Here is a 21,803-nt window from a genome sequence, read left to right as displayed (position 1 = left end):
CCCAGTTCATGACTTTACTTATTTATGTATTTATTTAGGTACCAGGGATTGAATGCAGGGCTCTTTACCACTGAACCCCACCCAAGTCCTTTTTATTTTTTATTGGTCTCTCTAAGTTGCTTATAGCCTCCCTAAGTTGCTAAGTCTGGCCTCAAACTTGTGATTCTCCTGCCTCAGTCTCCCAAGTCTTTGGGGATACAGGCTTATGTCACCAGGCCCAGCTGGATTCATGACTTATTTAAATGAGGAAGGAACTTGTGGTTATTACAGGCAACACTATTTTTTTTTTTTTTGTTACAACAAAGTCCTTTCATATCTGCACAACCATGTGAAGCAAGCTGAACCAGCATTATTGTTCCCCGTTTTATAGATAAAGAAAATGAAGTTAAGGTTTCAGATCAGCAGCAGCAGGGTTACCTGGGAGCTTGTTAGAAATAAAGATTCTTTAAAAAAAAAAAAAAGAAAGAAAGAAAGAAAAGCAGATTTTTGTCACCCCTGTCTTCTAATCAGAAACTCTGGAATGGGATCCACCAATCTGCAAGTTAACAAGCTTCCCCAGGTGAGGCTAATGCTGGTCAATATGACAACCACAAATCTACAGGTACAGAGGCAGAAAGCAACAGAACTGGAACTCCAAGTTTATTTATGTTTATTTATCGCTCTTCATTCTACCCCAACTTCTTGCCACCACTGTGTTCTTTCTCCCCAACTAGACTGTACTTTAAAAGTAAGTGTCTGATCAGGAGAGCAGAGCTTACATCAGGTAGTTTCCCTAGAGGCAATATGCCATCTTCTATTCATATACAAATGTTTTCTTTTCCAAATGCATTCATTGTCATTATCTCTGGATTCTTTGGTCCTTTCTAAAAAGCAAAACAAATGGTAACACTGCAATTTTAAAAAAGATGCAACCCAGTACAGCTCTTAGCTCCCATTTATTAAATATTACAAGAACCGCAGTTCTAAGTGCTCTGCATGTATTAACTTATGTAATTAGTTAGCACAACACCAGGAGATAAATATTACTTATGTTCATTTTCTACATGAGAGAACTGGATTTAGGAAAATCCAAAAACACAGTTCACATTAGATAGTTTCAGTAGAGGGAACTTATACAGGGGTTAGAAGAATGGAGAAACCAAACAGGAAGATGAGACAACTCATAGATGAGCAAAATGGGGAGCCCCTACCTCCCCTAGGGCTGGAAGGAGAAAGAAATGTGCTTTTATCAGAGACAGGAATGAAAGCTGCCTAGCAGAAGCCAGAATCAAGGAGGAGATGCCACCATAGTTAAAGATACTGCCCAAAACAGAGAGGGGAATGTTGTAGCTTCCCTTTCTCCCATTCTCTGGTCTTCCCAGTGCCTTTCACTGACCAAAGGTAACTAGAGTGGTCCTAGAAAAAGACACATGTTGTGGAACTTACCTAGAGTTGAACGGTTAGTATGTGGAAGAGACAAGATTTAAGAATTTGGCTCCATGATCATAATCTCTGTATGATGAAACTGTCCAAGGTCAAGTTATTATAGAGCCAAGGCTAAGAGAAACAAGTTCTCTAACTCATATTCAAAGATCACATTCCTTCCCTACCATCATCACATCATTCACAGCCCATCTCACTTTATACACTAAAAACACAAAAATTGATTCAGTGGTCAAGGTTATAGTAAAGAGGTAGCCAAGGTCATTGACTATACAGAAGACTCTACAAACTCTAAAGCTCTAAATGAATCATATACAAAGACTTCTGAGTCTAAAATGAAGTCTCTCAAACTTCTAAGTGTATAAAGGATTAGATGATCCAAGATTCATTCAATTTCCCAAATGAGGAACTTGTTAAAAATGTAGATTATGAGGTCTATAATACCAGTCAACTGGTAAGCAGGACAAAAATGTGCACCTCTAACAAGAGAGTTATAAGAAAGTTATTTGTTACTTGATGCAATTCCTTAATGACCAATCCTCTGAGAAGCACTGCATTAAGAGTTCAGATAAAACACACAACACACACAAAACCACATGGAAATTTTTGGAGGTGATGGATATGTTTAATATGTTGGTTCTGGTGTAGGTATATGCAAGTGTCCAAATTCATTAAGATGTACCCATTAAATGTGGGCAGTTGTTTGTATGTTAATTATACCTCACAAAGTTTAAAAAAGTTCAGGCTGAAGAAAAATCAAAAAGGTCCCAGTCTAAGAGACAAAGGGCCAAGAATTAATGAATTCAGAAACATATTCTCCCACACGTTCAAGAATACCACCCTGAGACCCAAGCATAGTACGGCATGCCGGTAATCACAGCAATTCAGATGGCTGAGGCAGATGGCAAATTTCAGGCCAGTCTTGGCAACTTAGTGAGACTCTGTCTCTAACTAAAAAATAAAAAAGGCTGGGGATATAGCTCAGTGGAAGAATGCCCCTAGATTCAATCTCCAGTACTGCAAAAATAAATAAATAAAATTTTTTAAATTTAAAAAATTTTTGTAGTTGTATATGGATTGAATGCCTTTATTTTATTGTTTATTTTTATGCAGTGCTAAGGATTGAACCCAGTGCCTCACACATGCTAGGTAGATGCTCTGCCACTGAGCTAAAGCCCCAGCCCCAATAAAATTAAATTTTAAAAAGGGGTGGGGATGTGGTTTAGTGTGGAGCATTTGCCTAGCATGCTGAATACCCTGATTACAATCCCCACGACTGGAAAAGAAAAAAAACAAAAAAAAGACTACATTCCTTAACAGAAAGCAGAGGGGGTCAACGAACACAAATGTCTATGAACTCCAAGCCACTTTCTACCCACCCGGCACTCCCATCTCACTGACCTTGGCTACCAAGGGTGGAGGCAGCTGTGTGGTAAGTCTCACAATCCACACAAAATGTTCCTTGCTTCTCTGCCCCAAGCGTCTCCAATTTTCGGGTGAGGAGCTCCACAGTCTGCTGCACACTCTTGCCCTCAGCCACAGGCATCTGGGACACACTGGAAAGGAGAGTACCAAGTCATCAGCATCTAGAGACATAGATGCACTGGCTGAGTCACTCATTTTCCTACAGAAGGACAGGTAAGCAGGAGCAGGAGTTACCTTTGAGAACACCTATGTTGACCCCACACCTTAGAGATGAGCAAATAGAGGCCCACAGTCCCTGAGAACTCATCTGAGAACCAAAGCACAGGTCTCAGGAATCACATCAGGGCAATGAACTTCCTTTCGCACCAGCATTTCCCAAGCATGGCTTGTGTGCCCATGTTCATGTGAAGATTGTAAATGACACACAAACTAAGCATTCAACAACACTAACTCACACAAAAAGAAAAAAAAAAATCCCTTACAATTTTTTCATTCTAACTATATCGAAGAGAAATTATAGTTTGGGATGAGCACACTTTTACCAACTCTGAACCAGAGCTGCCCAGTCCAGCAGCCACAGGTCACAGGCAGCTGGCAGACCATCTACAGATAAAGAACATTGCTGTCATCATGGAAAGTTCCATTTGACAGTCCTGAGAACAAAAAGAAAGCAGGCCTTGAGTTTATAATTTTGGGGCGTGAGGGGCAATGGTATTTACAGAATTTAATCAAAACAATGACCAAAAAAAGATTTTTCCCAAGGTTTCTTCCTATGGTGTGGTAGGTAACACCTGCCCAGCACCAACTATGTCCCAGGCAATGTACAAAGGCTTTTAAATGACTTAACTCTTCAAATCCTTCCAATGGCCCTAGGAAAGGTACCGCCTATTTTGGGTTTTGTTTTGTTTTGGTACTGGGGATTAAACCCAGGGGCACTATACCACTGAACAACATCTAATCCTTTTTCAATGTTTTTCTATTTAGAAACATGATCTTGCTAAATTGCCAAGGTTACACTCAGACTTGTGATCCTCCTGCCTCAGTCTCCCGAGTCACTGGGATTACCAGGTGTGCACCACTGCACCTGGGAAAGGTGCTGTCATTTATCAATTTATTATAAATGAGTAAACTAAAGTACGAAGAAATTAATAACCTGCATAAGGTCGCTCAGTTAATGCACGGTGTAGCCAAGATTCAAAGCCAGGAAACCTAGCCAGGCACAGTGGTACATGCCTGACAGGAGGATCCCAAGTTTGAGGCCAGCCTCGGTAATTTAGCAAGAACCTGTTTCAAAATAAAAGGCCAAGCAACCTGGCCCCATGTTCATATTTTTAGTCACTACACTAAACTGCCTGACTAGGGATGTGGTTGCGTGTTAAAATATTTTAAAGGAAAAGCATCCAATTTCTTTTAAACAACAGTACAAAGCTGAATGTGCTGGTGCACACCTATAATCCCAGCAACTTGGGAGGCTCAGGCAGGAGGATTACATTTTGAGGCAAGCTGGGAAATTTAGCAAGATCCTTCCTCAAAATTTTAAAAGGGCTGGGGACATATAGCTCAGTGGTAGAGTCCCAGTATCCAAAAAAAAAAAAAAAAAAAAAAAGTAAATGATAGAAAAGTAGTACTTAGCTATATAACAATTATAAAAAGATAGTCACACATTATTGAATTATGGGACACTACATTACTTTATGATCAATCCACTCAAAGAACCTATTAGAGTTCAACTATTAAAAATTGTTACTATTCTGTCAGGAATAGCATTGATAAGCAATGCTGTTGTGCCTTATTTTAAAATATAAGAGGATCCTTAAACTGAAGCTGCAAGGGACAGAAATTCTGAGACTCTGAAAAAGTTGAAAGGGTGCCAATATACAGAGAGCCTTTCCTTGAAAGAACAGGGGCTTCCGGAGTTCCAAGCCTCTGCACTGCAACCTTCCCATTTCCATCACTCACACACTTCCTAACACTAGAGGACTGAGAGGAGGATTGTGATGTCGACTGTGGGGAAAAAATCTGTGGCAATCACTGAGAAATCTATGAGAGCCTAGGCTACCAGGAAGAAAAGCATATCCCATAAGCACACTTTCACAGAAAAAGTTTAAAGCCCCCGACTTCAGATATCCGGGCTTCCATAATTAAATGGAAAGATACCCAGCCTAACAAGATTTTTTTAAGGGGCTGGGGTTGTGGCTCAATGGTGAAGCGCTTGCCTAGCATGTGAGGCACTGTGTTCACTCCTCTGCGCCACATAAAAATAAATAAATAAAATAAAGGTATTGTGTTCATCTACAACTAAAAAGCATTTTTTTTAAAAAGATTTTTTTAAAGTCGGGGGTGGGGGGGGATAGTCCTCTGAGACCGTGCATTTGGAACTAATGCCCCTAAGAGCATTGAAGCCATACCTTTCCTGCCGCCTAGCCTTTTCCAACTGAGACAATATGTTAGAGATAAAAAGTTCAACGAATCTAGATCGACCATGTAATTAGCCACTGTAAGAAACAGGTCCTGAATAGTAAAATGCCTGGAACCCTGATCTCCTAATTACCAACACCTTTTTTTCTCTCTCTCGACCCAAGATCTCAAAATGGCAAAGTCGAAACCTGCTGATCTAACTGTATTTGCTGCTTTTAGGGAGGTGCAAAAGAAAAAAAAAAAGAATACTGCCTCCTCATTGTTCATTCCTCACCACTACAACCCCAAGCCCTGTCTGCGGATGGGTCCTAATCCAGAAATCCTATTTCCAATCCTGAAATCCCACTCCTGACAGTACTAAGGCCTAACGGTAGAAACTGTACCAAATTAAAGGAAAGAAGATACATAACCCCGGCCCTGCCACCTTCCAGGAAGAAGGGCAGCATCTTTGAAGAAACAGGGCCTGAGAACCCGTAGCCCTTTCAGTGTCCTCTTTATTTACACCGCGCGAGGACAGCTCGCGCAGCTCCCGGGAGTCGGCGGACCTTGGTCCGGATCCTTCTCCCAGGCCTACTGCAGGCTCTAAGGGCCCTTCAGGACCCCAAGCCCCGCCCCATAAAAGCCCTGGTAGTCCTACCAAGTCACTCCCATGGCGTCGGGTCGGGAGAGTGGCACGATACAACAGTCTAACGCAGAGCTCTGTAGCCGTCCACATGAACTGGAGCCCCCAACTCAAGCTGCGGTCGCGGAAGGGACTCCGGAAATACGTAAAAACCGAGCGCCAGGGCGACGCGCCCACAGGGAATGGGAGGTGTCTGAACAACCCCTTGATAGCGTCCACAGTGACGTCATCTGCCCTGCTCGGGCGGGCAGGTTTGCAGCACCGGAGAAGCCGACATTAAAAACAACGAATTGTCTGAGGATCCAGGGTATCCAGCTCCAGGACGCGGGGACTGTTTGAACGTGGGGTGGCCCTAGTGGCACCTCTAGCCTCCGAACACTCGGGGGCGCTGTGATCTCTGCCTGGTCTCTTGGACGCTGAGGTTCATCGCGCATGCGCACCCCGAACTTTCTGCCATTCCCCACGTGAGAACTTTCTCGGCAACTTTTTCAAGGAAAATGCCTAAATTCAAGGCGACCCGTGGGGTCGGGAGTAAGGAAAAGCATGCTCCCCTAGCCGAGCAGATTCTCTCTGGGGACGCTGTGCGGGCAGGGGCCCGGGAAAAGCGGCGGGGTCGCGGAACCGAAGAGGAAGAAGAGTACGTGGGGCCCCGGCTGAGCCGACGGATTTTGCAGCAAGCGCGGCAGCAACAGGAGGAGCTCGAGACCGAGCATGGGAACAGGCCCGCAAAGCCACCGGAGCGCGCCACGCGGCTGGGTGAGTATCAGGGGGTGGGGTGAGAGCAACAGTGTGGTTAGGTGGGGTTTGGTGGCCAGTTAAAAGTCGTCCAGCGGAGGAATAGCTGGAATTTTAAATAAAAGGAGGTTCACATTACACCCTTGTAAAGGTGCTGGAACGAAAGAACTACTCCTGGACAGAGCACTCCACGACCACTAGTTTCAGACACTCCCTTCCAAGCATCCCGAGGTTAGGCCAACAGGAAGTGATCACTCCCTCCACTGAGTTCTAGCATTTAACCATTAGTTTTACAAGTATTTATTAAGATGCCTCCGTAATGCTTCGCACTATGCTAGCAGGTTAGATGGTTTGGGTACAGAAATATAGATAGATATGTGTCTGAATTTAGGACCTGAAGAGAGCTCAGGAGAAACATGATCAGAATAATGTATTCCATAGTAAAGTATGCTATCCCTGGTAAAAATAGCATTGGTCTAAAGAGCTCAGGCTTTCCAGATTGCATGAGCTTCAAGTTGAGAACCAAAAAGCTGTGGGTTATGATCCCATGGGGGGCGGGGGGAGTAGTTTAGAGGCCAAAGAGGAGCAGAGGTGCACTGAAAGATGTTTTGATGTTTTTCTCATTACGGTAGGAGTGTTGATCTCCCAGTTGCTTAAGCCTCCCAATCTTATCTTATTTGTCCTAAAATCAGTGTTTGGCACAATCGAATATTGCCTCGTGACTACAATATCTGTACTTTGTTTCTAAAACATCAAACACTTTACCACCTAACTTAAGTATGTTTTGATGATTCTTATCTCCAACCTTTTATGAAGTGCCACAAGATTCAGTCCTTAGTCCTTCTAGTCCTAAGTCCTTCTCTTCAAATACGTTCTCTTCTCTGTTGCTGTCATGAAGTTTGGTGATTTAAATACCATCTAATGACTCCTCCCAACCTTATATTCCAGACCTGATCATGTCCATAAACTCAGATTCTTATATTCTTCTGCGTACTTGGCATCTCTAATTTGAAGTTGTGTGTGTGTGTGTATCTCAAATTTAACCTACCAAGGGGGAGCTAAGGGAGGGGAAGGATAGTAGTAGTAGGTAGGAAGGATACTAGAGTGAAACAGCCATTATTACCTCATGTACATATATGACTGCATTACTGATGTGACCCTTCAACATGTACAATCAGAAAAATGAGAAATTATACTCCATTTTTGTATGATTTATCAAAATGTATAAATACATTCTACTGTCATGTATAACTAATTAGAACAAATTTAAAAAATTATTTTTTAAATTTAACAAACCAAAACCAAACGTCAGCTTCTCCCCAGACCTGCTCCTCCTGTCTTCCTTGTGTGTGTAAGCATGATCGCTTTCCATTTGCTCAAGGCAGAAACCTTGGGCTTCTCTCTTTCTCACTTTGTATCTGATCTGTTAGGAAATTCTGATGACTGTGTCTTCAACATACATCCAGAGTCAGACCACTCTTTGCCACCATCCCTCGTGAACCACCATAATCTCACACCTGGAATATTGCAACAAGCATCCAAATTAGTGTCCTGTAATCTCTACAGTTCACTCAGCAGCCAGAAGTCTATATTGCCCTATGTGACCTGCCTCCAGTGCCAGTCTCACCTCTTCTACTTTCCTGTTGATCCTCTCAACTCCACCTGCATAGGCTTCATTGTTCCTAAAATGAAGAAAGTTAGGGCCTTTGCACTGCTTGTTCTTCAGCATGGGGTAGTCTTTCCTCGTGCATTTGTAGGTTTGCTTCCTCAATTCTTCATTTTTTCAGAGAGGCCTACGCTTTCCATGCCACTGGAAATTGCAACATCCCTACCTATCCAAACTCCTGACTTATCTTTTCTTTTCTTTTTTTTTGGGGGGGGGGGCAAGGGGAGGAGGGTTGCTGGGGTTGAACTCAGGGGCACTCAACCACTGAGCCACATCCCCAGCCTTATGTTGTATTTTATTTAGAGACAGGGTCTCCCTGAGTTGCTTAGTGCCTTTGCCATTGCTGAGGCTGGCTTTGAATTCTAGATCCTTCTGCCTCAATCTCCCAAGCCACTGGGATTACAGGCATGTGCCACCATGCCCAGCTCTTTTTTTTTGGGGGGGGGGGGGGCCTTGGTGGTACTGGGAATTGAACCTAGGAACGTCCTACTGCAGAGCTACATCCTGAGCCCTTTTAGTTTATTTTTATTTTTTATAATCTTGGTACCAGGGATTGAACCCAGGGGCACTTAACCACTGAGCCACATACCAGGTCCTTTTGATTTTTTATTTTATGACAGGATCTCACTAAGTTACTTAGGGCCTTGCTAAGTTGATGAGGCCAGTTTTGAAAGCATTCCTCTAGCCTCAGCCTCCTGAGTCTGTGGGACTACAGGTTTGCACCTCTGCGCCCAGCATATTTCTGTTTGAAAACAAGATCTTGCTAAGTCACTGATGTTGGCCTCAATCTTGGGGAAACTCCTGCCTCAGCCTCCCAAGTACCTGGAATCACAGGCATGTACTGCTACACCTAACTACTTGTCTTTTCTTAACCCAGTATATTTATATACTTATTCTCAGGGTTCAATGCCTAGTGTGCCATCCACTCCTGTGTGCGCGTGCGCACACACACACGAGGCTAGGAGTGTAGCTCAATGGTAAAGCAATTGCCTAGCACATTTGCTTTGTATCCCTGAGGCCTGGGCATGATCCCTAGCACCACCAAAACAAAAACCATATTTATTTACTTGTGTCTTTCTCTGCCAGTTAAGAATGTAAGCTCTATGAGGACAAAAGTTTTTGTCTTGTTCACGGATATATTTCCAATACCCATAACAGTGCTTCACATGGAGAAAGCACTCAGTGGTTGCAGAATGGACAGATTAATGAATGATGTTAAGGAATTTAGGAGTCAAGCCTGCATTAGTCTTGGAGGCCACACCCAGAACTAGCCATCCTAAGAGCAAGGAGAACCTACAGAAGAGTTTTGAGTACAGTGAACAAATAAAATGCATTTCTGGATGCTTACTCTTACTGCAGAATGGAGAATGAGTTGGAAGGAACCAAGATCAGAAACATGGAGAGTAGTTAGAAGATAGTTGGATTAATCCACACCAGAGACAATGCTGGTATAGGCTTAGGTAGGGCTATGAAGGGTTTGAGAGACAGTTCGTGAAATACAATCTAATAAGATTTGATAAGGAATTGGATTGAGGATTAGGGGAGAGGAACAGACAGGACTGTTTCTAGGTTTAGCATTGTGTGGACAGTGGTGCCATTTATTGAACTATGGAACACAATGAGTGGTGAATACCTAGAAGTGAAAGAAAATGAGTTTAGTTGATGAACAGTAAAGTTTACATTTGGGGTCATCCAAGAGCCACAGTACAGGAGATGCTTGGAATTAGGGTCTGGAGCTAAGAATGCATATCTACATATAAATACAGATTTTGGACTTGTTAGCATGTAGAGACAGTGTCTGCCATACCCCCCTCTCCAGTTTAGTTTTATCATACATTATCTCTATCATTGTTGGTTTGTGTTTTTTTTTTTTTTTTTTTTTTTTTCCTTTTCCTCCCCCTGCTGGGAATTGAACGCAGAAACTTGCACATGCTCTGTGGAGCTACACGTCCAGCCCATCTCCTAAATGAACTATTCATGTGTAGCACTTTACCTCACTTGAATTGTTAGAATCCTTTCCAGCTACCCAGCCAGCTGTACCCTTTCAAAAAATCATTTATTCAAATGGTCAGTCAGTTGGAATCGACTCCACTGCCTGGTCTTCAAGGCTCTCCAGGCTAGCTTTGCCTTGTGCATCTAGCCCTGTTTCTTGCCACTGCCCAACAGACATTCTAATAACTAAATACTTTTTTCAGAATTTTACCTGGGTGTGGGACACACACTCTTGCTCCCTTTGCTAATCAGTTTTCCATTGTTGTGGCAAAATACCTGAGAAGAACAACTGAAAAGAGGAAAGATTTCCTTTGGCTCATGTTTCAAAGGTTTCCATACATGGTCGGCTGGCACCATGCTGTGGGCCTGTAGTGAAGCAGAACATCATGGCAGAGGAAAAGTGTTCACCTCACGGCAGCCAGAAGCAGAGTTGAGAGAGGGAAGAGCCAGAGACAAGATATACCTTTCAAAGGCATGCCCCCAGTGACCTGCCAACTGGGCTCCTCCCCCCTAGTAGCACCACTGATGAGGTTAGCGCCCTCATGATCCAGGCACTTCTAAGTGCCTATGGTATATATTGTCTCTACCATTATGTTTTAACAAGTAATCTAGCCCTACCGTGTGTGTGTGTGTGTGTGTACACGCATGTGTAGCATAGTGGTGAAAAATGCAGTCAAGACTGACTGCCTGCCATGAGCATATCACCTAGCTGTTCTATGCTTCAGCATGCCCATTTGAAATTATAAAATAGCACCTGCATCTTGAGGTTATCATGATTTGCAAGGTGACATGTACAATGTAGGACAGGTCCTGCTTCAAAACCTAGGATGATGTGTTCACCATTTGTTGACATTTCTTTCTCATTGTTTCATATATTACATTTTGTTTCTTAAGCAAGATCGCAAGCCCCTGGGGACAGGAAGATAGTATGTGCCTTGTCTGTTTCCTTGCACACATCTGTACCACAAGCCCATGAGGCCACTACTGCATGGCTAATGTTACATTGATTCTGAGTCCCTCACCCACTCCTTGCCATGCTCATTGATTTTATCTCCCTCTTCTAGGACCGGGAGTGCCCCAGGATGGATCAGATGATGAGGATGATGAGTGGCCCACCCTGGAGAAGGCAGCCAAAATGACAGGGGTGGACCACCATGCAGAGGTGGTTGTGGACCCTGAGGATGAACGTGCCATTGAAATGTTCATGAATAAGAACCCTCCTGCCAGGTAGGAGTGGGGCCTTGGTTGGAGTAGTAGAACCTGATAGAAAGTTCCCACGGGGAAGCAAGTGCCTTGGCAAACTTTTGATTTTCTACCTTTGGAGGGAGCCTGAGTATTTCTATTTGTGGGGGACCACCTTAACCAAATTAGTCCATTCTCCAGGGACCATTCTGAGTGAAAATGACTCAGATTCAAAATGTTGTCTCCTGTTTTTTTGTAGTAGAAAAATCCAATAGGATTGCCCAAGAAAGCAGCTACAGGGCCTTTTTATGTCTGAGGAGACCCATCCACTGCTTTGGTCTTGGTATGCTCAGTATTTTAGTGGTAAACTCAATTTCCTTAGACAAATCCCTTTGATATCTTAAGCTGATTTAATCCAGGGCTTTCAACCCCAGCACTATTTGCATTTGGGGCTGGATAACTTTTTTGTGGAGACTGGAACACAAGAATGTTTGGCAGATATTTGTCTCTGACATCTACCCTCAGATACCAGTAGTGACCTTCCCTCTGGTCAAAATAACAAAAGATGGCTCCAAACATTGCCATATGTCTCCTGGGGGGCAAAATCCAGACCCCAGTTAGAACCACTAATGTATTCCCATCTATAATAAATGCTAGCTCTAAAACATGCAGTCTTGGAAATTGCTAATGATCAAATCCCTGAGCACATGCATTTGGCCCTGGGGAGGGGAGTCCAGGATATGGACCCTCCACCATTCTGAGCCTGCGATATGAACATGACTGTGTCCTTGATGATTTCAGTTAATGCATCTCTGATTGCTAATGATACTCTGAAAAGACAGGGAGGCTGAATGGTAAGCTTGAGAGCACAATGAAGAATGAAGAAGTGAGCCCCTTTCCCAGATGGATGTCTAATAGTACAGCATAGAGTGTCATACTTGGGCTCTGTACCTGCCCCCCAAATAGCCTTTCAGGTTCTCAGCACCTCATAACTCCTACTTCACTGATACTGCTGATGAACTTGACAGACCTGTTTTCCAACTTACAGTAAATAGACAAGCTACTAGAAAAAGGGAGTCCCAGCAGTCTTAAGAAATGACAGCTGACATCTTCAGAAAGCAGGCCTAGGGCTGTGTGAACTCAGCAGGCAGAGATTGTTTGGTCTGGGGCACACTGTAGGGTACCGTAAAGCTCCTGAACTAGAACTAGAACCTGAAAGACTTAGTTTGAGTCTTCCCCACTTGACAGCAGTGAGGCCTCGTGGGAGTTGCTCGCCTCTCTGAGTCTCCATTCCCATGTCTGCACACGGGAAATAAAAGCACCTCCCATACATGTCACATGGACTGTAGGACACAGTGTAGTCATAAAGTCAGTACTGCCCAGCATTGAGCAGGTCCTCAGAGAATACGAGCAGTTTTATTTATCTATGCATTTTCTTTCGGAGGTAGGGGTGGAATCCCAGGCCTTGTGCACATTAGGCAAGGGCACTACTGCATTAGCTACACCACCAGCCCTGGAGCTCTTTTAATACATATCAGCAGCCTCAGAAGACGAGGTATCAGACCAAAGCCCAAGGTGGTAGTCATTCTGAATCCTTAAGATACAGTTATGTTTGTTATCCTCTGTTTAAGGATCCTGAGAAGAATGTAGTCAGTCTGGGGAGTATTTCCATAGCTTTTAATTTTAGTAAATTTGAATGGGAAAAGTGTGTGCTGTAGTCTTTCCCCAGCAATCATGGCCATATGGAATCTTGGTGGGTAATTAAGATGTATCTGGCATTCTAGAGAGTTCAGACCAGAAGTTTGTAATTGCGGCATCTTGTTTTGCCACATTTGGTTGGTGTGTTAAAGTCAGCAACACTTACTATATACTTGCTATGTACGGATAGTTCCAATAACACACATGCACTCACTTATTTAATCCTCACACATAGGGTGGTACTTTATTATCCCTGTTTTACAGCTGATGAAACTGAGGCATAGAGGTAAAGTCAAGCACCAAAGGTCATACTGAGAGTGGAAGAGCCAGGATTTAAACCTGAGCAGACTGACTTCAGGGTCCAGTTTCTGCCCCTCCACATGTCTGCCAGCTTTGTCCTGAATGAAATGACTTTCAGTTCCTTTGCTTTCTACAGTGATGGTGGTAGGAGAAGGTTGGGTGCAAAGGAGACGGAGGCCTCATCCCTGCAGGACCACAGTTTGTCAGTGCTCACAAGGGACTCTGAGGGGGTCTGGAGTTTCCTGGTCAGTGACCACAGCTCTCTCCTCTCCTCCACTTCCCTTGTTACCTCCCCTCTTAGGCGCACCCTGGCTGACATCATTATGGAGAAGCTAACTGAGAAGCAGACCGAGGTCGAGACAGTCATGTCGGAGGTGTCAGGCTTTCCTATGCCCCAGCTGGACCCCCGGGTCCTAGAGGTCTACAGAGGGGTCCGAGAGGTAAGAGCTGAGAGGGCAGCCATGTTGGATTTCCTTCCAGGAGCTGTGGGCTCCCACCTCAGGCTCTGGTGCCTACACCTCCTCAAATAAGGCATGGTCCTCAAGAAGAGGCTCAAGCCAGGGGATGTGGGTTCACATTCCTGCTTTGCCTCTCAGTGGCCTCTAAGAGGTGACTAGCTGACGAGTTGCTGAACCCCAGCCATCTGAAGAATGAGTGTAGTGATAACACCTCCTTACAGGTTGTTGTGAGGACAAAATTAGTTAATATGTGAAAAGCCCCTGGACAAGAACCTAGCACATGATGAGGAGTATAAGTGTTAATGATGATGATTTGACCTTCCTGTCCCTAGGTCTTATCCAAGTACCGCAGCGGGAAACTGCCCAAGGCTTTTAAGATCATCCCTGCCCTCTCCAACTGGGAGCAGATCCTCTACGTCACAGAGCCTGAGGCCTGGACTGCAGCTGCCATGTACCAAGCCACCAGGTAGCATGGCTGGGGTTAGGGTGGCCTTGCCTGCAGAGGTGAGGGCTGGAGTGGGATATTCATGCTCGCCTGCCTTCGCCATTGCGGTGGAGCTTTGCCCACGGCTACTTCTCGTGCTTCTTCTTAGCTCCATTGTCTTAGCTTTTCCTCTTTCATTTTTGGGGCCACAACTCATTCGGCAACCCTCTGTACTGAGTTTTTAGGGGAGAAGATAACTGTTGGAATATACCATGGTATGTCAAGTGTATGGCTGTCCAGGCCTGCTCAGGTCTCTTAGGACAGCAGAGTATGGAAGAGCCGTGATGAGGAGAGGAACATGGACTGTCATCATTTGGGAGCACTCTAGCTGTCCCAGCCACTGGACTAGGGATGTAGCTCAGGGGCAGAGCATTTGCCTAGCATGTGCAAGACCCTGGGTTTGGTCCCCAGCACTACAAACAAAAAACCCAGCATGTACCCTATTTGGGGTATATCCTGTTGCCCCTCCTGTTGCTCTCACAGGCTCCCACACACCCCTCTGAAAGGATGTTTCCGTATCTTCCTATACAGTCTCTTGCTTGCACTGTCCACAGTGGTATTTAAAGGGCCAGGTCCACGCTATCTTGTGACTTGGGAACTCCTACCCCACTAGGATTTTTGCCTCTAACTTGAAGGAACGCATGGCACAACGTTTCTACAACCTTGTCCTGCTCCCCCGGGTACGAGATGACATCTCCGAATACAAACGACTCAACTTCCATCTCTACATGGCACTCAAGAAGGCCCTGTTCAAGCCCGGAGCCTGGTTCAAAGGTGGGAGCCCAGAGGCCAGGAGACAGGCAGGCCTGACTTGAGGAATGGTCCCTGGGGTAGCTGAGGGTGTTTGCTGCTGTACCTCCTTTCTCTCATCCTGGACTAAAAGTGACTGTCTTCTGACATTCCCCAGGGATCCTGATCCCACTGTGTGAGTCAGGCACTTGCACCCTCCGGGAAGCCATCATCGTGGGTAGCATCATCACCAAGTGCTCCATCCCTGTGCTGCACTCCAGGTAGTCTTGCTGGGGTGATGGAGGACTGATCAGTGGATATCCTCATGGTGCTGTTGCCAAGACTTGGGCATGAGGCAGAGTGGGGAGGGAGCCAGGAATAGCTCTGGGTGTGTGGCTTATTTAAACCAGTAAGATGTGTCATTACTTCACTAGAATGTGAGTTCCACAAGGATGGAATCCCACAGCTCAGGAAATGGATGAATGAATGGAAACATGGGGAGAAAGGAGGCAAGGGGTGGAGATTGCCAGATATTTGGACACACTCTAGCTGGGCACAGGAATTGCTGTGGTCCAAACCAGAGGCAGAGATGTGGGATGGATGTGAATAGTTACTGGAATCCAGTGAGTATAATAAATTTGAGTAGGTGAGGAGGAGGCCTGAGCTGGCCTCATGGGGAAAACCATAGTTAAGGGCCAACAAAGAAGAACGATCCTTCCCCAACATTTCCCTGGTGACTAGTTACACCGTACCTCCCCTTCCCACCAGCGCGGCCATGCTGAAAATTGCTGAGATGGAATACAGTGGTGCCAACAGCATATTCCTGCGACTGCTGCTGGATAAGAAGTACGCGCTGCCCTACCGGGTGCTGGATGCCCTGGTCTTCCACTTCCTGGGGTTCCGGACGGAGAAGCGTGAGCTGCCTGTGCTCTGGCACCAGTGCCTTCTGACATTGGTCCAGCGCTACAAAGCAGACTTGGCCACAGATCAGAAAGAGGCCCTCCTAGAACTGCTCCGACTGCAGCCCCATCCACAACTGTCCCCCGAAATCAGGCGAGAGCTTCAGAGTGCAGTCCCCCGAGATGTGGAAGATGTTCCCATTACCATGGAGTGAAGAGAATGGATCCATGTCTTGGCCCAGATGGTGTGGGAGGACACCAGGACCCTTGTCTGTGATGAAAAACAACACTGAACATTATGGCTAAAGACCTAGATTAGGACACTAATAGGTCACGTGGGCATCTGTGGCTCCCAGCCATGAGAAAGGAGAACTGAGTCTGGCTGGCTTCCTCTTCCCTTCTAGGCCTTTGTCCCCGCTCACCTCTGGACCAGCCTTGAGATTCCACACCCCAGCAGAGAGATTCTCACTCCCTAACTGGGGCATAGTGTAAGTTACCTTCTCTCCAGCTATTGTGTCAAGTCACTGGGATGTGGATAAAAACAAAGGCGAGTATTTATTGAACCTCTGTACTATGGTGTGGTCAGTGGAGAAATTTCTTCTTCCCTCTATCTGAAGATGGGAGTTACTCTTCCCATTTTTTTTTCCAGTTTACACAGGAGGCCCATCTTTTCATCTCAAACATTGTTTCTCCAGGCTTCACTTGGCTCATTTGCCTCCAGAGGGCACACTCTCTGCTGCCCAAGAGGATGCAGGCTACTCTGCATGATGCTAGCAACAGGGAGCTGGTTATTTGTGATTTGAAAGGTGTTGGTGGCACAACTGAATGAAGGGCCCTCCTCAGGATTGGGTCTGGAAATGATCAGATCCAGGTCAGCACCAGACAGGTTCTTTTGAGTTTTTTGGCCAACAAACTTTAAACCAGTGTATAGCAAGCTAGGACCAGATGCCTGTTTTTATGTAGCTCATGGAGAATTATGTGAAATTCAAATTTTGGTGTCCATAACAAGTCTTGATGGAGCACGGCCACACCATTTGCACATTTTCTGTGCAACCCCAGCAGAGGTGAGTGTTGCCTTGCTGCATACCCTCATTATTTGCTTTTAAAAATGTGCATTTGTTCCAACCCAGTTAATGTTTGGGAACAGTTTGATCCTAACGCCAATTTCATGTTGGCTTATATGCAGTTTCATCTCTGAGAAACCTAGGCAAATGCAGAAGAGTGCACCAGCTGAACCATGCCAAATCACTACCCAGAACACCTCAAAAAAGTACCAGCTTCCTCTGTTCAGCATACCCACATCTGGTAGTACAGCTCTGCTTTCACCACCGCATCCAAACAAGTTGTTTTCTTGAAGAGTTGGGGATGGAACGAACCCATGGCCTCAAATGTGGGAGGGAAGCACAGTTCCAGAGCCACACCCCACCTTCTCATTTAATTTTTGATTGTGCCTTAAAAGCCCCATTTCCGATCACCCTTTGGGGTTTGTTGTGCAATTTTGCATCACAGCCATTTTTAGGAAGGGATATATCACATTATAAAACAGAACTGACTTGAGGGTAGAGACTGTGGCCCACAGAGCCTGAGTATTACTGTCTGGCCCTTTTCAGGAAAGGCAATCCATGCTCCAGACAGTGGACTTTGCCTTCTCACTTTATGCAGTTTAGAAATAGGCTTTTACCCACAACACCATGGAATCTAAGACACCAAAACCAGTTTATTCCAGATTCTTTATTAAGGCAGCATGATGGCCCTGGGCCACCAATCTAAACCTTGTGGCCTTAGGAAAGACCTGTGTCGACAGGGCTTGCCTCCCTCTCCAGATGGGGACTCAGCCACCTCCAGCATTTCCCTGCTGGAGGACGGGGCACAGGGCCAAAGGGAGAGGAGGGCATGATCCCACCCCAGGCTATAGCAGCTCCCGGGCCACAAAAATCCTTTTAGCCAGTAGCAGAGGGGAATAAAACAGCAACCACCAGGGTTACCACCACTTGTGGGGTAGACAGGCACCACTGCGCCCTCTTACAGTTGTACTCAAAGCAATTAATAAATTAAAACTTTTTCCTTCAGCACCAAACCCCTCAATCACACAGAAGCTGAGTGGAAAGCAAAGCAAGGAGGAATTTGTGGGTTCTTGCCCCTGACCGAGGCCTGGGCCCTTCCCTCCAGGAGCAGCTGGGAGCATGGATTATATGGGACCTCCAAAATGTGCTGAGAAGAGCCATTGGAGATGACATCCCCTCACATGTCTATCAGTGTGTCTGAAAGATCCCAATCCAAATGCAATAACCCTAGAAGGGGCAACACTTAGAGGGCATTTTGGCAGTTGAGAACATGAGTGCCCCAGGGAGAAAAGGGCCTCTAAAAGGAATGCTGGTGCAGAGATCTTTACCTGTTTCAATTCATCTGACACAGCTAGAGTCCAGGAGGGAGCTGGGCTGGTCAGACGCAGGGAGGAGGAGGAGCTGGTGACTAGCCAGGCAGACACCAACAACAGCTGGCCAGGCCCCTTAGTGCACACTGCAGGGATAGGCAGGAGCTGGCCCCTTGGGTTTTGTGAGGGGAAGGAGCCCCCTCAGGTTTCTTGAATGGCCTGGATTGTTCCTAGAGGCAGGAAAGGGTTGCAGCAGCCCCTCCTCTGCTTAGTGGCCACTTGATGGGGCCTGTCCGGGGCTACAGGTGGATGGCTGTGACATCTGTGGGTGTGCTGGTCTGGCTGGGCCCCTGGCTGCTGGAGCCCCTGGGGGCTTTGGGCGCTGGACTGGGGGTGGTCTGGGCAGCTTCCCTCAGACTCTCCCTGAGCGCAGCTTCAATCTGCTCCTGACAGGCCCGCAGGCAGTCCTGGGAACAAGGGGAACAGTGAAGAACAGCTCCCCTTAGCAACTGGCAGCAGGTGCAGGGAAAGGACACCTCCAGCACACAGGGAAGATGGGAGGTTAGGCCACAGCCCAGCCCCAGGAATCAGGTCTTCAGTTCTCAGAAACTGGCAAGAGGATGTGGCAAGAGGGTGTGAGAGCAGCCCAGCATCTGACACCAACTCCCCCACCCCCACTGCAGCATATCACTTGGCAAGAAAAGGGTACTAGGGAACTGTGCCCTTCATTCCACCCAAGACACTTCCCAAAGACCACAGAAGCCCACAAGGGTGAAACCAGGAGTTGGGCCCAGGGTGGGAACAGAGGCCTCCCTCTACTGGAAGCTCAGGGAATAGCACTGCTTCATGAATGGGGAGGCTGGAGCCCAGCTGCCCAGCACTCACCACTTCGGTGCCTGTGATCCCTGCCAGCAGCTCTGTGAGCTCATCTCCGGATGTGGAGCACGCGCCCAGGCCTTGCACTGCAGCCCCGATGCTGCCTGTCGCGATCATAGACGGCGGATACATGGCAAAGGTATAATCTTGGAAAGGAGAAAGGATCATGAGACAGGAACCTCAAGGATAATAGCCATTACAGAGTTCCTACTCCTCAGGAAGTGCCAGGAGGTGATGAATAAAGGAGGGGGCATTCTTGGAGCCCCAAGCAATGGGTGAGGAAGTCAGCAAAGCAATGGAAGGGAGGAAGTCAGCAAAGAACCTCTTTCCTAGAGAGGATTAGGATGTGCTTCTTTTGTTTTTGTTGTGCTAGGGATCAAACCCAGAGCCTCATGCATGCTAAACAAGCAGTCTACCACTAGGCTACAACCCAGGCCCAAGAGGATCAGGGTAAACAGCAAAATTTCCACCTGTTAAGGGTAGTCCTGGCCAAGGAGCAGAGAATGCATGAAACGCTCCCTGGTATGGAAACCCAACATCTCATCGTCAGATATTGGGCAACTCACTTCTCACTATGCCCTCAGTCTCACTTACATATTGGAACCTGTAAGATCTCTTATAATTTTAGAGTATGATCTGCATCTTCTGCATTAAAACTGGGGGCTTGAAGAAGGTATGATTTTCAAAAATGTATTTTGAGGGAAGTATAAACTGGAATCTATTTATCGTTCACTCTTCCAAGTCTTCTGATTTTCACAGTTTGGCAAAAATGTGTACAAAGCTCTTACCTGTAGCACAGAGGGCCAAAAAGGTCTGGGCGTGCTTTTTGACCAAGGCCTGTCGGTCACTGGGCAGAGAGAGCCGGTACAGAATCAGGGCCAGAAAATCATGTGCAATCACAGCAGCCAGGTCCCACTTGAGTTTTCCCAAGACCAGCACCTCCCACTCCTGGTGGTTAGAAAAAAAAGGGGGCAGGGGTCTCAGTGACTGGAGAAGAGAAGGTGGGAAAATAGCAGAGGACTCAGGGAAGAATGCTCATCAAACTTTTGAAACTTAAGACCCCATTTCTGCTTCTGGTTTTAGGGATTGGCATTATGGATTGGAGAGTCTAGGGCAGGGAAGAGCTGGGGGTGTCCCCCCCCCGAGGTAATGGGGATTGAACCTAAAGGTGTCCTACCACTGAGCCACATCCCCAGAAATTTTTATTATTTTATTCTGAGACAGAGTCTTGTTAAGTTGCTTAGGGCCTCACTTAGTTGCTGAGGTTGGTCTTGAACTTGCAATCCTCCTGCCCCAGCCTCCCTCAGCCTCCCAAGTTACTGGAATTTCAGGTATGCGCCACCACACCCAGTGGGACATTTGTTTTGAGGCTCTATTAATCATTTAATAGTTGCCAGTACAGCATGCTTTACATGAATTATCCTTTTTAGTCCTGATACCACCAGCATCACCATGAACTTGAGGCTCCTCTGGGATAAGACAGATTCTTCAAATCCCAAGGAACTGAGAAAGGAGAGATCTATACCAGCCATCCCCTCCCTAACTCTGCATCGCACCCAAGCTTACACCTCTTGAAGAAATAGGAGTAAGCACGAGATCACTCCTAAGACACAGCCACCGAGCCGCCTCTGAGGTTCCTCAAAGGGGAGGTTACCCAACCCAACCCACATCCCCTTAGTGGGACATAAGGGGTTGGTCCTGGGGTATCTGACCCAACCCACTCCCTTTAACTAGAACTCACAGTGCCCAGTGCCACTTAACTCTTAGGGCAAAAGGTGGGTGCTAAGCCAGACAGGATGGATCCAAGCCCTGTCCCCATCTGTCCAAACCTACATACCAATACTAGGTCTTGGAGAGAGGCTGGGAGCACCACCCCAATTCACTCATCTGAGCTTCCCAGACCTGGCCCCATTTCGGAGTTGCACTCTTGAGAATTTCTTCATTGTTTTATCTCAGGAAGGAACTCGTGGGTTTGACTCCTCATTGAGGCAGAAATGGCAGCCCCACCCAACCTCTTCCAGGCCCCAACCACAGCTGTCCCTTTCTTGGTCCCCAAGTGTCAACCCCAAGCTTCTCACAGGGCCTCAGAGCAACATTCTGGGATAGAGCCAGAAGTGAGGTTGAGAAGCTAGAGTTCTGCTCCTGGGGCCTGCCCCAAGAGCCCAACTCCTTACACAGGGGTGCACAGAAAGCACCTAGCCTCCAAGGGAACACCCGAAGGCAACCAAAAGGGGGCTCTCCCTATGGAGAGGCGGGCGGGCGGGAGGGGGTAACCATGGTAAGGGGATGTGTCCTCCCTCCCCCATATCCAGGCAACCCTTGAGAATCCCAGTCTTACTTGGCAGAGAACACTCCCCAGGGAGGGACTGGCTGCAGGGGCCGGCAGTGTCCATCACATCCCTAGCTTTTAAGGCAACCTGGTCTGCTTGGTGCAATGCTGAGCAGGACCTCTCCCTCCCTCCCTGGGCCTCAGCACTCTGTACTGCACAAGGATTTGGACTGAATGGAGTTCTCAGAGGTTCC

At 46.5% G+C, this 21,803-nt stretch overlaps 3 protein-coding genes across 8 annotated transcripts in view; 1 reads left to right on the top strand and 2 right to left on the bottom strand.

Moving 5' to 3' along the window:
* The window catches only part of Med20 (mediator complex subunit 20), a 114,066-nt gene that overhangs the window by 6,033 nt on the left and 86,230 nt on the right, over positions 1-21,803 (bottom strand). Inside the window, exons 1-2 of one of the 2 annotated variants that reach the window (XM_047557455.1) lie at positions 5,903-6,112; positions 2,824-2,978 (exon numbers count right to left, since the gene is read on the bottom strand). In XM_047557455.1, the coding sequence (XP_047413411.1) occupies positions 2,824-2,978; positions 5,903-5,916 (169 nt within the window). In that variant the 5' untranslated portion in view covers positions 5,917-6,112. Of the gene's footprint in view, positions 1-2,823; positions 2,979-5,902; positions 6,113-21,803 lie in introns of those variants that run through there. The other variant, XM_047557457.1, reaches the window with a different exon arrangement.
* Bysl (bystin like) lies at positions 6,108-18,099 on the top strand. 2 transcript variants are annotated; one of them, XR_007109380.1, is made up of 8 exons: positions 6,108-6,643; positions 11,345-11,507; positions 13,762-13,900; positions 14,251-14,384; positions 15,016-15,176; positions 15,310-15,412; positions 15,900-17,094; positions 17,217-18,099. XR_007109380.1 is itself a non-coding variant. In XM_047557449.1 (7 exons), exons 1-7 carry the CDS (start codon positions 6,385-6,387, stop codon positions 16,243-16,245), a joined length of 1,305 nt encoding a protein of 434 aa, XP_047413405.1. In that variant the 5' UTR covers positions 6,108-6,384; the 3' UTR covers positions 16,246-18,099. The 2 variants fall into 2 exon arrangements, 1 of the variants encoding a protein (XP_047413405.1); XM_047557449.1 differs by having other exon boundaries at positions 15,900-18,099.
* Positions 17,742-21,803, bottom strand: part of Ccnd3 (cyclin D3) — a 90,337-nt gene continuing 86,275 nt past the window's right edge. For all 4 annotated transcript variants that reach the window (XM_047557453.1, XM_047557454.1, XM_047557452.1 and 1 more), the window contains 3 exons: positions 20,069-20,228; positions 19,290-19,426; positions 17,742-18,871 (listed from right to left, as the gene is read on the bottom strand). In XM_047557453.1, coding sequence (XP_047413409.1) covers positions 18,704-18,871; positions 19,290-19,426; positions 20,069-20,228 — 465 coding nt within the window. In that variant the 3' untranslated portion in view covers positions 17,742-18,703. The remainder of the gene's footprint in view (positions 18,872-19,289; positions 19,427-20,068; positions 20,229-21,803) is intronic.

The sequence above is a fragment of the Sciurus carolinensis genome, chromosome 7 (genome assembly GCF_902686445.1).
Source record: "Sciurus carolinensis chromosome 7, mSciCar1.2, whole genome shotgun sequence".
NCBI classification, from domain to species: Eukaryota; Metazoa; Chordata; class Mammalia; order Rodentia; family Sciuridae; genus Sciurus; species Sciurus carolinensis.
The sequence above is the reverse complement of the archived record's forward strand: the minus strand, read 5'-3'. Positions and strand labels throughout refer to the sequence as shown.

Bases quoted from the DNA above. Each gene is read 5' to 3' on its own strand.
- Bysl (XM_047557449.1), top strand. From the start codon at position 6,385: ATGCCTAAATTCAAGGCGACCCGTGGGGTCGGGAGTAAGGAAAAGCAT. The intron at 13,901-14,250 runs GTAAGAGCTGAG...TCCTGTCCCTAG, and splicing joins TCTACAGAGGGGTCCGAGAG to GTCTTATCCAAGTACCGCAG. The intron at 14,385-15,015 runs GTAGCATGGCTG...CTACCCCACTAG, and splicing joins GCCATGTACCAAGCCACCAG to GATTTTTGCCTCTAACTTGA.